Source organism: Balaenoptera ricei, chromosome 20, assembly GCF_028023285.1.
Source record: "Balaenoptera ricei isolate mBalRic1 chromosome 20, mBalRic1.hap2, whole genome shotgun sequence".
Taxonomy (NCBI): domain Eukaryota; kingdom Metazoa; phylum Chordata; class Mammalia; order Artiodactyla; family Balaenopteridae; genus Balaenoptera; species Balaenoptera ricei.
The window spans coordinates 13,720,966-13,735,226 of record NC_082658.1 but is presented as its reverse complement, the minus strand read 5'-3'; the positions used below and the strand labels follow the sequence as shown (position 1 = coordinate 13,735,226).

Genomic DNA, 14,261 nt, shown 5'->3' with positions numbered 1-14,261 from the left:
AACTAAGCCCGTGTGCCACAACTACTGAGCCCACGTGCCACAACTACTGAAGCCCGTGCACCTAGAGCCCGTGCTCCGCAACAAGAGAAGCCACCTCAATGAGAAGCCCATGCACCACACGAAAAGTAGCAACTAGAGAAAGCCCACGTGCAGCAACGAAGACCCAACACAGCCAAAAATAAATAAATAAATAAAAATAAAATTAAATAAAAGTTAAAAATAATAAGTTTAAGAAAAATAGTTAAGGGGACTTCCCTGGCGGTCCAGACTCTACACTTCCCCTGCAGGGGGCAAGGGTTCGATCCCTGGTCAGGGAACTAAGATCCCGCATGCTGCGCAGTGTGGGAAAAAAACCAAAAAGTTAAGATGGCAATTTTATGTGATATGTTTTACCATAATTTTTTAAAAATTATTTTAAAAAACTGACCTGAATGTACACATCCAATTAAGTGTGGTCCCTTCAAATAGTTCATTTTAGGGCATTACATGTTTATTTCCATAGTGTTGACACAGAGCAAAACATCTCTGAATCTCCGACGTAGAATTTAAGACAGGTTTGTTTGGATTTTTTTCATTGTTTTGAACATTCCTGATAATGGTAAATGTCTTTGGAGGACAATTTTTAATTTTGAAAAAAGCCTTTTATAGCTCCATTTTCGGAATAATAATCTTATCAAGTTAAAAATTTTATTTTAGCCCACGTGAGGTGTGACTCTACAGGAGCAATATGAATTTGTGCATGTGGTTTGTAAACTGCCTGTGAGGCAATGCTAGTAAAGGTGAGACACAAGTTTCCAAGGAGCCGCCATCTCAGCAGGAAGGGAAAGTACACAGTGCTGACTAATACATTTTGATCATTTTTCATACCCTCCAGTTTGCTTACCTCCATGTGAAGAGGTTTAAGTTTTCAACGAAATGTGCCAGAAACATGGTGTCACTTGTCTGTTCCCATTGTTATTTCCAGATACTAATTTTGAGAAACCTGCAGCTGCTTATCAGCGAACATCTCGGCTAAAGATGTCTATGAAAGCCAAAGGCTGTCACTGCCATTAAAAGGAATAATTTCTGAAAGTGTAGGGGTGGTTCTCTTTTTAGAGCATGAACTACAAAACTTCTTTTCAAAGAGGAGTATGATTCATTTATCAAAGTTAAACTGAGGGATGTCACTTGGTTTAAAACTTGAGTAAAATTGATTGTTCAGTAGGAGATAAAACTTATGGACCGCTCTGTTAGCTTAATTGGAACAGAAGAACTCCCTTCCCCCAATTATTTCCTTTGATAATCCTGAACAAGTTATTTAATCTTTAAGGGGTGTGTGTGTGTGTGTGTGTGTGTGTGTGTGTGTGTGTGTGTGTGTATTGGGATAGAACTAAATAATCTCTAATGCTCCTTCCAGCTTTGGGATTCTAGGGAAGGCAGAATTGAGAAAGCAGAGAGCCTGGGCTCGGAAGTCTGACCAGCATGGGCATGAAGCCAGGTCTACCATTGACTAGCCATGCAAGCACCTGTGAACCACATCTGTAAAACGGGACGATAATATCCAACTCACAGGACCATTACAAGGACTAAATAAACAAGAAAGCGCTGGACAAATGTAATTTCTCTTTGCCTCCTTCGCACGCGGAATGAGACTGCTTGCCATCCAAGCATACAAAACAGAAACTGAATTGTTAAAACTCTTACTTTCCAAGCAGGTTTCACGGGATGCGTCGCCGAGGCACATAGTGCTATTTTATTATGTACAGAAAAGCAATGTGAGGACTCCCCTGGTGGCGCAGTGATTAAGAATCCACCTGCCAATGCAGGGGACACGGGTTCGAGCCCTGGTCTGGGAAGATCCCACATGCCGCAGAACAACTAAGCCCGTGCGCCACAACTACTGAGCCTGCGCTCTAGAGCCTGCAAGCCACAACTACAGAGCCTGCATGGCACAACTACTGAAGCCCGTGCGCCTAGAGCCAGTGCTCCGCAGCAAGAGAAGCCACCGCAGTGAGAAGCCCGTGCACCGCAGCCCCTGCTCGCTGCAACTAGAGAAAACCTGCGCACAGCAACAAAGACCCAAAGCAGCCAAAAATAAATAATAAATAAATAAATTTATTTTTAAAAAAAGAGAGAGAGAATCAGGGCAAGCAACTTTCACAATTTGTGTAAGACACAAAGACAGAGATGGCTCAGGTCAGCAAAATGAACAGTGTAACCCTGCACTTCCTAGGGACTATTCAGTCCTCCACGATACCTTTCAGGAAGCGTGGGCACAGTATTCATTAAAAGGTCCTACACCATTTCTATAAACGGTCTATGCCAGTTGGAAACACTCTTGCCAGAGAGTCAAGAGATAAGTGAAACTTGGTCATTTTAAGAATAAATAAATAAATAAATAAATAAATAAATAAATAAATAAATCCCACCACGACGGTTAAAACTAGAAAATTTTGGAGAGTTTTGGGGAACTCCAACTAATCCAGCCAATAAGACCTAATGCATTTGAAGGCATCAATCACTTAATTATATTAGCATCCAAGTTCATGGTGACTTCTCTATCCCCAGCTGATAAATTTTCTTCTGAATAAATACACAGATCAGTTAATTGGGGTATAAAAATACACAAACTAATGCTCAGAAACACCTGGATCTGACCTTAATACGGCAAATAGAATCAGACCTAAATGGTGTGTGTATGTGTGTGTAGGTGACATGGGACAGGAGCAGTCTTTGGAGATTAGTTGCTTAGATTAGGTGCTTAAACAACATTATTACAGGTTGTCATCAAATTACATTTGTTTGGCCAATCTTACTTCTCTAGGTGATTCATTCTGGGAAAGAAACAACACCCTAAAGATTGTCAGATTAATTCTAAAGAAATTAAAGGATGATTATGTTTTTTCTTTGCTTGGGAACAACAGGAATTCTAGAAGGCCGTGCTTCACCCAAACTTAAAAGAAGCAAAAAAAGAAAAAAGAAAGATCAAAAAAAAGTGAAGAACCATTGGATAAATCTGATCAAGAACTTACATTAGCTACTTGTTTAGGTGGATGAGTCGACTTTCACTAAAGTCTAAAAAGGAGTTTTAAGAGCCGGCCCCTTTGTCAGAGTGCTGGGAAATGAAAGAATGACTCACTTTATGCTTGATGTCAAAATCTTGGTGAGCTCTGGCTTTCGTGTTTCTAAATCAACAAACAGCATTGTATAATGTTGCTCAGGCCATAAGCCAGGAAGTGGCCAGTGACCCTAGACTCCTTTCTCTGTCACGGGTAAAGCTAGTGGCCAAGACAGCGTGTCCTGGGCACAGGGGGGTTCCTTCTAACTCTGTGTCATCCTGGGAGACTTGCCCAGCCTAATGCAGCATGATTTTGCCATCCTAGACAGAGACTATTGACACACAGTTTAAATAGTCATTTAGCCTATTTTATAATGAAGCCTGTGATGGAAAGTCTCAAGGACATCTGCCAGAGATGAATAAAGCAGAGGACTCAACTCTCATGTAGAACCATCTCCTCCAGAACACATATTCCAGGATTCATTCTGCCAACACATCCTTTCCCACTCAATGTGCAGAGAAAGCAGAGGACTGCACCTGGAACCACAGCCAGAAAGGTCACCAGGTACTTACTGTTCCTTCCATTAATGATGGCTGGTGCCAGCCTCTGTCCCCAATTAGGGGTGGGGAGGGGGGCTGTTCCTGAGGATAGTGAAATCTGTCAATGAATGTCTCCTCCCCCTCCGCCCGGTATCCTAAAGCCCTGTAGCTGTTCAAGTTGTGATTACGTTTTTGCCCCTAAGTATCAAATTCTGACCTAAATTGTGGTCATTCTAGTCCAAATCTGGCAATTTTTTTTTTTTTTTCCCACACTGCTACAGAAGGGGACAACCTCCTTTGAAAAGCTGTCTAAATTCAGGACAATCAGAGTCATCTTCTTGATAACAGAGAACATAACTTTTCAGTGTTCGTACTCCTAATTCAATTTCCGTGCTTTCTGTCAATGGCTCTCTCTCTGAACACAGATGTCTATTCTGCTGGAAAAATCCATAGATACTTCTTTAAAAAAAAAAAAAAAAACAGCTTTATTGAGATGTATTTTACATACCAACTCAATGGTTTTTAATATATTTACACAGAGCTGTGCAACCATCACCATAATCTATTTTAAGATGGCAAGGAAACTTCTCCAATGTTCTCTGGACTGTAAGCTCTAAGAGGGCAGGGATCGTGTCTGCCTTGTTTGCTGCTCCATCCCTGGCACCAGGTCTAGCACCTGGCACAGAGTAAGAGTTCAGTAAGCATTTGTGATAAACACTTTCATGCTGCCCCAGGGCCAGCCTGAACCTTCCAGATCCCTAAGTTTCCTAGATACGAGAAATAACTACTTCTTTCCTCCAACAGAAACTTTCAATTCAGCTAATCTCCCTATGGTAGGCAGAATGATCCCTGAGGTTCCCAGTGTGCACACCCTGTATATGTACAATTCCTTCACCTTGAATGGGGGTGGGTCTAATCAGACCATTCTTTTTGAAAAAGAGTAGAGGTCAGAGACAAGAAGTCAGAGGTTCAAAGTTGCAGCAAATGCTCTCCTGTTGGCCTTGAAGGGGCAAACGGCCACATTGTGGTGAGGGCCACATGGCAGGAAATAGCAGGTGGCCTCTAAGAGCTGGCCCCTAGCTGATGGCCAGCAAGATAAGGGGGGACTCAGTCCTACAGCCACAAGGAACTGAATTCTGCCAATAACCACGTGAACTTGGAAGAGTACTCCAAGCTCCAGAAGAACATGCAGCTTGATTTCAACCCTGTGAGACCCTGAGCAGAGAATCCAGCCACACGGACTTCTGGTCCACAGAGACTGTGAGATAATAAATGGGTATTGTTTGAAGCTGCTAAGTTTGGGAAAATTTATTATATAACAATAGATATTGAATATACTTCTCAGGAATCTGGAGGAAGGCAGACTGATAACATTAACTCCCAGGAATGAATGGCCTCAAACTTCTCAGAGGTACTGCTGTGGAATTTTAAAATGAGGAGATTTTTAATAAAAAAGAATCTCTAGTTTGCAAAATTTCAAGAGGTATAAAGCTTAAGTGAAAAACTTAAACAGTGTGAAGGAAAACACCTAGGGTCAGCTTTCCTAAAAGGTTCCTATTTTTCTCAGCTTCTTCTCATCCATTCATTCAGCAAGCATTTACTGTGTGCCAGACCCAAGGTTTAAGCACTAGAGCTGCCCTATCCAATACGGCAGCCACCAGCCACATGTGACCCTTGAGCACTGCAAAGGGGCCAATGGGAATTGAAATGTGCTAGCACAGGGAACTCTGCTCAATATTCTGTAATAACCTAAAAGAAAACAATTTGAAAAAGATACATGTATATGTATAACTGAATCACTTTGCTGTACACCTGAAACTAACACAACATTGTTAACTATGCGCCAATAGAAAAAAAATTAATTAATTAAAAAAAAAAGAAATGTGCTGCAAATGGAAAATACACACTGGATTTCAAAGACTTCGTATGAAAGAAAAATAAGTTAAAAGATCTTGTTAGTATTTTCTTATGTGGATTACACGTTGAAAAGATAGTGATGGAGGTGGATGACTAACAAGTAAACAAATAAGTACAGATTAAGATAAATGCAAAAGGGGGGAGGGATAAATTGGGAGACTGGGATTGACATATAAGCACTACTATATATAAAACAGATAGCTAATAAGAACCTACTGTATAGCACAGGGAACTCTACTCAGTACTCTGTAATGACCTATATGGGAATAGAATCTTAAAGAGAGTGGCTATATGTATATGTATAACTGATTCACTTTGCTGTAAAGCAGAAACTAACACACCATTGTAAATCAACTATACTCCAATAAAAAATTTTTAAAAGATAAATGCTATGAAGGAAATAAGTGCAAAGACAGAGAATAATAGGGGAAAACTATTTTATATGGAGTGGTCAGGAAAGATGTCTCTGAGAGGTAACATATCCACTTATAAACCTGCAAGACTGCTATTAACTCTCAAGTTTTAACACATGACAGCACCAGGGGCTGCGGAGCTTGAGAGGACTGACAAAGGCAGTTGGTCAGCTGCAGGGCTATCACGTTGCACCATTCCCATTGGGTTCCATGTAAATGGCGCCCCCTGGAGGTGTGCACCCCTGAGATTCTGTTTGTATGAATTGCTTATAAGTTTTCATAAGATACTTTTTTCAAACTTTACATTTTCCAGATACAATTTGTTTTCCAGTTTTAATAGTTATAAGACACTTCAACTTCATCTGCCATGTAGCCTACAAAAAAATCTCCACTTGGGAATACAACAAAATTCCTGATTTCAAGCATGAGACACAGAGGGCAGGCAGTTGGCAGTCTGCAATCTGAAATTCTTTTTCTCGGCTCCCAGCGAGCTGAATTTGCTAAAGATTTGTAAAACCTTCCTGACTTCTTGCTACAGATCAGCTGGTTTCTGTATTTGTCTTCTTCTATGAACAGAGGCAGACATGTTTGCTAGTTTTCAAAAAAGTTTTCAGAGTTACTTGACCATACAGACCTCCAGGCAACAGAAAGCAGGCCAGAATCCACAGAGGCCAGCCAGGGCACCTGCGCCCTCACGCAGGCCGCCAAAGCAATGAACCTTGACGTACTTTTCCAGTAATCGCTGCCCCTGAAAAACACACTTACTGCCTGTCACTGTGCACACACTTTTATTTTATTTTATTTTTTTTTATTTTTTTTTTTTTACAGTCCCTGCCCTCAGGTAGCTTTCAGGACAGCAGAGACAACAGATTATTAAGCGAGCATTGCTTAAATTAGTGAGTCTTAAGTGTGACTAAGGCTCTAAAGGAGAAAAACAAGATGCAGTGGGAATGTTTCCCTCCGTCTGGGGGCCCAATTTTGTCTGACCAGTGTAGACTAAAGAGGGACAATTATGTCTCCTGTGCTGACTCCAGAAGCATATTAATTAATGGAAAAATTCATACACTTTTATATTTAAAAAAACAAAACAAAACATCTTTGTGAACCCTCTGCCCTACACACACACACACATACACACACACACACACACACACACACTTCCCTGATTGACACTCTGGGGCAAGGAAGAGATCTTAAAGAGGTTAAGTGTTGAAAATAGATTATTTTTTTTAAAAAACTACCTATAAAAAATAGTATTCTCCATTCACCAAAATGAGAGCCTTTCTGAAAGGAAGATGCCTCACTTTCCCTGAATATCAGTTATACTCAATCAGATACAGTGTTTTGAAGTTGATTTTTAAGAGCCTTGGGAATTCGCCCCCTGCCTTTGTAATGAAAAGCAAAAGTTAATTACTACCCACTTTTAACTAGGCTTTTGTTAACAATAGTGTTGTGGGTTTTTTTTTTCCCCCAAGGCCTAGAATCTGTTTCATGTGACAGGCATTCACACCCAAATCACAGGGAAAATGCAGTGTCCTTTCTCCACAAAGTCACTTTCACTGACCCGCCAGGAAGCCAGCATCTGCTCCTTGTTGTCTGTTCTATTAGTGGTGAAAGGTTTGCACTGATCCATTAACCCGCCCCCCACTTCCCGGGTGCCCCTCACGACCAAAAAGGGAGCTTTGGGAGACAGCTGGGCAGCAATGAGCAACATTGTTCCTTGATGACTGTGAAACAGGCCAGAGAAGCTACCGGGATCACCCAGAAATCACTCACAACCCCAGCTGTGAGTGGCGGAGAGTTGTCCCTCGCAACTAAGCTAACAATTAGGAAAAAAAAAAAGTCAAAATAGTGCTCATTCTTAAAAAACAAAATTCCAAAATTATGTTTATGAGGAACCCTGGAGAAGGTCTGAGATTAATCCAAGGAGTCTTTCTCCTTTACATTCAAGGATATCACTTTGTACAGAAAACAAAGTGTTGATGAAAATATCAAACTTAAAACTTCTTTCCTGGCCTTCCCTGGTGGCGCAGTGGTTAAGAATCTGCCTGCCAATGCAGGTGACATGGGTTCGAGCTCTGGTCCAGGAAGATCCCACATGCCACGGAGCAACTAAGCCTGTGCGCCACAACTACTGAGCCTGCACTCTAGAGCCTGCGAGCCACAACTACTGAAGCCCGCGCGCCTAGAGCCCGTGCTCCTCAACAAGAGAAGCCACCACAATGAGAAGCTCCTGCACCACAGTGAAGAGTAGCCCCCGCTCGCCACAACTAGAGAAAGCCCACGTGCAGCGACGAAGACCCAACGCAGCCAGAAGTAAATAAACAAATAAGTAAGTAAATAAATGGTTTTAATAAAAATAAAAAAAAAAAGAATCCACCTGCCAATGCAGGGGACACACAGGTTGGAGCCCTGGTCCGGGAACATCCCACATGCCTCGGAGCAACTAGCCTGTGCGCCACAACTACTGAGCCTGTGCTCTAGAGCCCGCGAGCCACAACTACTGAGCCCGCGAGCCACAACTACTGAAGCCCACGTGCCTAGAGCCCGTGCTTCTCAACAAGAGAAGCCACCGCAATGAGAAGCCCGCACACCGCAACGTAGAGTAGCCCCCACTCGCCGCAACTAGAGAAAGCCTGCGCGCAGTAGCAAAGACCCAATGCAGCCAAAAAATAAATAAATAAATTTATATATTAAAAAAAAAACCTCTTTCCTTAAAGAATTTCTACCCCAATAGGTTTGCAGATGCATTTCACGAAAATGCTTTAAAACGGAGCAAAAAGGAGCACCGTTGGGCATTTTGGCATCTTCATTTATGTCATTCCAGAGACGGCATCACCCCGATCCCAAACCTGTTCTCAGAAATGTGCGCAAGAAAATTCTCTGGGGACTCGGGGGAGCCTGGATAAAGTGCGCTGGCTCCCTGCCAGGACGAAGAATAAAATAATATTCTGTTAAAAAGTTGGGGGTTTTTTTCTTTTCTCTCTCTTTCTTCTTTTCTTGGAGGGGAGTGTTTCTGTTTTTCATTGTGCATCAAATCCCTGAAGATCACAAGTAAATCCCAGACATTAATGTTGATGCAGTCAGAACAGGAAGTATTAAACACCAAAGCAAGCAATGAAGTTGAAAAGATTCCCACCTTAGATCATACTGGGCTGTGCTCAGCTCTTGGAAGATGCTTATCTTACTGATAAGGACCTGTCAGGGAGACATGATCAGACTGTGCTCCGTGGAGTCCTGAAGATGCAGTTTGGGATCAGGATGCTGGAACCAGTGGCAGCACCAAGGAGTGGCTTCGGAGGGAAGGGCCTTGAACTCCACCATAATCTGCACTGAGCCACACATCCAAAAGCTACCCCCCAAAAAAATACAATCGAAGGAAAACCAGTGGACTTGTTATACAAAAGCAGCTTCAAAGAGAGGCCCCTGGCCACCTTTAGGGGCAGCTGACAACCCCTAAAATTCCCCTAGGAAGACAAGGTCAGAGTCTCCAACCCACCTTCCAACTAGAGACTGATTTAGTCTCCTGCTTTGCACATTCGGCTTAGGGATATTTCCTTCCAACAGGGAATCCCAGCAAAAGAGCTTTGCTCCGGGTTCTGGCCTAGACCTTGCCTTTGGCTATGAGATGGGCAACTAACTGCACCTTCTATAGCTCTAGTCTTCTCCTCCACAAAATGAAATGGTTCAACTCTAGACCACCTCTAATGGCCCTTCCAAGTCTAAAATTCTAGAATCTATATCACCAAATGTTTCAAATGAAGACAATGACAACTGTCTCTTCATAGGCAACTATTGGCCCCCAGGGACCTTTGCTGTTTAGAACTTTCCAATGGGCTTATATTTAGTTCAGAGACAACAACATTGAAAATAAATGAGGAGACTATTCCAGTGAAGTGGGGTTTTTTTAAATTAAAATAAATCCATGGGATGTTACTTATAATTCTTTACTCTAATATGAATGTCTAAAAAACAAAACACCAACACTGATCTAGACTGTAATTCAGCTTTACTTGCTTTATCTCCCAGAGCTGTTCTTCTTTCCTGGAACTAAGGAATATTTTATGAGTTAAAATAAGGCGAGAAAAATAGTAGAAACTAGCACACTCTATACCAATTCAAAAGGTCTTTGATTTTTCATTTAGTTGATAGTGCTGACTTTATCTGTTTTCAAGTTTTTTTTTTTTTTTTTTCTGGATTAAACATGAGTAACGGGCAAGAAGCAGAGTAAGGAGAAACAAATACTAATGGTTTTACCATGGCTCTGGTTCTGGCTTGGCTATTAACTAGTTGTGTGGCCTGGTGCACATTACTTAACCTTTCTGAATCTCTGTTCACTCATCTGCAAAATGTGGATAACACACCAGTCTCCCTTACACGCCCCTCCAAGAAGAGTTAAACTAGATAAAACCAGGGAAAAAGGATGGACATACAGTGTTGGTCCTTTTGATGACTCTCCAAAACAAGGGCATTTGTCTCATTTTTAAAAGTATGGACTTTGCTACTAATTAACTGTAGTTGTCAGAACAGGGACAAATCCTAGAAGTTTCATGTAGGTTGAATCAGGCCCAAAGCAAATCAACAGTTGTAGCAAAAGTGAGGTTTCTAAAAGTCTACCGAAGTTGATGGTAATTGTCTTCTTTGAAGATAATTGCTTCCCAGTTTTCAGTGTTAAGGTTGGGAGGACACAGTGCTAAGGTGGAGGGTGGATTGTGGGGTTCACTACCAATCAGACCCTAGGGGTCTAACCTCTGGCAAGCTGGGCCTCGTGTCCTCATCCATCATCTGATTTGGTTAATCTGAATCCTTCCGCTTTGAAACCCTCCTCAATTTAAACTGCCCCACCGCTTCACGAACAAAGAAGAAAACTACTTCGGAATATGACCTTACAGACACTGGATCATGCTTTGGTCCAAATGAATGACACATTAATTAAGTTATAATTATACATTGTATTACAGGCCGAGTCTCATTTCATTTGCCAATCAAGAAAGGAAGGGCCTCCACCTATACCACTCAAATATGATTACTTCACCCCAAAGTTGTAGTTATTTCAGTGCAAAAAAAAAAGTGGAGAAAGAGCCGTGCCTGAGGGTTCAAGAAAGCCTGAGAAGGAAAAAAACAGAATAAAGAGATTTTGTAGGTAGCAGAGAAGATTTGAGAGCTGGTTACTTTCTTGACTATCACCTGCAATGGGGGGCATTTCATGCTGTACCAGCATTGCCCCTAGATCCCAAACTCCTCTCAATAAATAAAGTCATTAGGAGGAGATGGAGTGGAAGCAGACACACCTCCAAGCTGAACTACTCATCCGCTCAGGGGTGGAAAGATCTCAGCCTTTTCTAGAAAAACTCCGGTTAACCAGTTTCACTCATTTGCCTCTCCCCTCGTCCACATAGCATTGTGTGCTGCTTCTCCACGTTATTTACACGGTCTGCCTACCCACATGGCATCCATCCTTCAAGACCTTGCTCAAATGCTATCTCCTCCAAAGCCAACGAACTGCACGGCTCGGTTGATCACTGGGGTGGAGGCTGATCTCTTTGGCAGCCAGCGTCCCTAGAATACATTTTGTAAACTCGGAGCTATACTTTGATCTTGCCTTGGATTGTACTTGGCTCTTGCCTTAACACTTGCTCCAGACAACAAATGAAGACAAGTCCCCATCTTTTTCTCTCCCAAAGCACCTCGCCCCTTCCCCAAAGTAGTGGCTCAGTAACATGTCTGACAGATTAAGTGCACTGTATTTAAACATAAACACGGTTTGGGTCTCAGGTGTCATGTGTGTTGCCACACCAAACCACACTGGTAAGTTTCAAATTGCCTTGATTGGCTTCACGCTTCCACGATGTCCCTGGACAAGCGCTAAGCAATTGTGAAATCACCGAAGATAGGGAGGCAGAGCGGGAATAAAGGAAAGCCGGGGCCTGAATAATCCTCACTGAGTCATCGTTTCCTGAAAGATCGAGCTTGAGGCTTGGAGTGGGGGGAGGGGTGGGGAGGGAGGGGTTCGGGAGAAAGGAACCTGAGCAGCGCGTGGAGGACGAGCCCAGGACAAGCCCCCTCCCCTCGCCCTGCAGCTGCGGGACCCGGGAACCCGGACCAGGCCCGCACCCACGTGCTGGAGCTCCCCCCTGTGGCCGCGCCGCAGCCCCCGCCGTTCCCCGCTCGCCCGCAGAGAGCTCTCCCCGCGGCTCAAGAAACAAGACACGCAGAAAGTTTCCGACCCAGGCGGTTAGAGAAAGGTCGAAGCCAGGTCCGGGGGCCTCGAAGCGCGGGCGTGGCGGAGCGGCGCCCAGTCTGGCGGCGATGCAAGGGGTCCGAGCCCAAACGGACCCCCTGAGGGTTCCGAGGTGCCCCGGAGCGGGGCTCGGGCCCTCCAAATCCCGAGGGCGAAGGGCTTCTCCCTTACCCCAACCTTCCAGCGAAGGGCGGGAGGGGAACCTGGGCCCACGCCAGGTCGGGATGCCCCCCCAGCTACCAGGGCATGCTTGGGGCTCTTGGGTTTGCTTTATTCATTTTCTTAACTGGAGGGAGGGGGCGACCAAATCCCTTTGGCGCATTCTGATCCCCAGCAATCTGGATTCTGGGTGGCCCCCCCAAAACCCACCTGCAGTCCACCGCCCCACCCAACGCCGCCCTCCTTGCTGGGGTGACAAGTGGAAGCAGCAATTCCACTTCCTCCTCCCCCTCCAGCCTCCCGGTTTGGGAGGCAGTTTTCCACCAGGGTTTCCCCGCCGCCCGCGAGGCGGAGGCGGGAGGCGCGGCGCCCCGGAGCCGGGGACTGGGAGTGGGCGAGGCCGGGCCCGGCGCGGCGCTTACCTCGGCTACGGTGAGCGGCATGCAGATCCGGTACTCCTTCAGCAGCATGGTCCTGCCGGCCGCGGACCCCCGAGGCGGGAAGAGGGGGGCTCCCCCAGACCAACAAGGCTGCCGCCCAGGAGCAGGGCAACGCGCCCGGAGCCCCGTGCTCGGAGCCGGGCGGCGAAGCAGCCCCGGCGGTGCGCTCAGGTCCTGGCTTCCTCCTCTCCGCCCGAGAGCATGTCAAGGCTTGGGTCCTGGTGTTCGCGGCTCCCCCGCCTCCTTCCTCGCCGAGGTCGATCCGCCTGGAACGCGGTGTTGCAAAGTCAGGCAGGGAGGGAGGGAGAACCGCTGGAAACCGCTCTGATCGGCAGCCCGGGGCAGTAGTAGCGGGCGCCAGATCAGGACATGCCCGGCAGCGGGCGAGGGAAGAAAAAAAAGAGAGATTTCCAAAAATTAAAACGAATGCACAAAAGTCACCCGCTCGATTCGCCTCTGAAACCAGATCTGAACCTGGCGACCCCCCTTTTCCGGCCGGGCTGCCCAAGGCTAATGTCACCAGGCACACATTGCAGACGGAGCCAGAGATGCTGACTTTCCAGACAAAGGCTCGATCGGCTGTGCTCCCCGGGCGGTAAACAAGATTTCCTGCTCTTTTTAGGGCCGGTCCCCGAGGCGCTTCAGGGCTCGCTGGGGGAGAAAAGGGAAGCCGCTGCCGCCGCTCAGCTCTGCCGGTCTGGGGCTCCGGGTTCCTCCGACCTCGGCTCGCGGCTGCGAGGGGCGGGCGGGAGGAAGCTGGCGCCTTCCGTGCGCGTCCCCTCCCCCGAGTCCGGATCCCCGAGCGCCGTGCGTGCCCGAGAGTTTGCAGCCACCTCGCCGTGGCCGGAGAGTCGGCGCCGAGCTGCAGTGTGCCTCGGGCCGGGGAGGTGGGTGCGGGAGGAGCGAGCGCGAGCGAAGCTGACATCAGCAGCGGCCTCCGCGGGGAGGGTAGCCCCATCCGGCCAATGGGGAAATGGCAAAGAATGTGGAGGATTTAAACAAAACAGCATGTCTCTCCCGGGCTGCTGCCAGACGGCAGGGCTGCCGCGGAGAGCCGAGGCCGGCGGGCGATGGGGAGGATCGGAAAAGGGGGCTCCCTTCGGCTCCTTTACCCTTTGAACCTGTTCTCAAATGTACCCCGGGTGCCACAGTGCTCTGTCCAGCCACTCTGGGTAGCTTCTGGGTCCAAGGTACAGAAGTGCCCCTTGACCTTTAGAGAAGGTTTTTACAAATGCCCAGCGAGAGCGTTTTCACTTTGGTCCAGTAAGCAAGTCCAGCGCTGGAGAGGCGATGGGATTTGGGAGCAGGAAAGCAAACCCTTGCCTGGTTTCCTAACTGGTTTCAGAGCAGGAATCCAGAAGCTGGAAAGTGCAACAATGTGAATGAAAATGAAATCCAAACAGAAAGACACACAAACCAGGGGGAACTTGAACCAGGCATAGCCTTTTACCTCTCCTGGCCCTGCTCTGCAGTCTGACTGCAGGCTTCGCAGAGCAGCAAGAATAGGTTTTCCT

General features: G+C 46.0%; 1 protein-coding gene and 1 pseudogene across 2 annotated transcripts in view; both read right to left on the bottom strand.

The window, feature by feature from the left end:
- Positions 1 to 7,621, bottom strand: part of LOC132355799 (RNA-binding protein 4B-like) — a 52,567-nt pseudogene extending 44,946 nt beyond the window's left edge.
- Positions 1 to 13,617, bottom strand: part of PITPNC1 (phosphatidylinositol transfer protein cytoplasmic 1) — a 259,809-nt gene extending 246,192 nt beyond the window's left edge. For both annotated transcript variants that reach the window (XM_059907373.1, XM_059907374.1), the window contains exon 1: positions 12,730 to 13,617. Coding sequence is in view for 1 of the 2 variants with exons in the window: in XM_059907374.1 (XP_059763357.1) it covers positions 12,730 to 12,777 (48 nt within the window). In the remaining variant the exon portion in view is untranslated. The remainder of the gene's footprint in view (positions 1 to 12,729) is intronic.
- Positions 13,618 to 14,261: the final 644 nt, after the last annotated feature.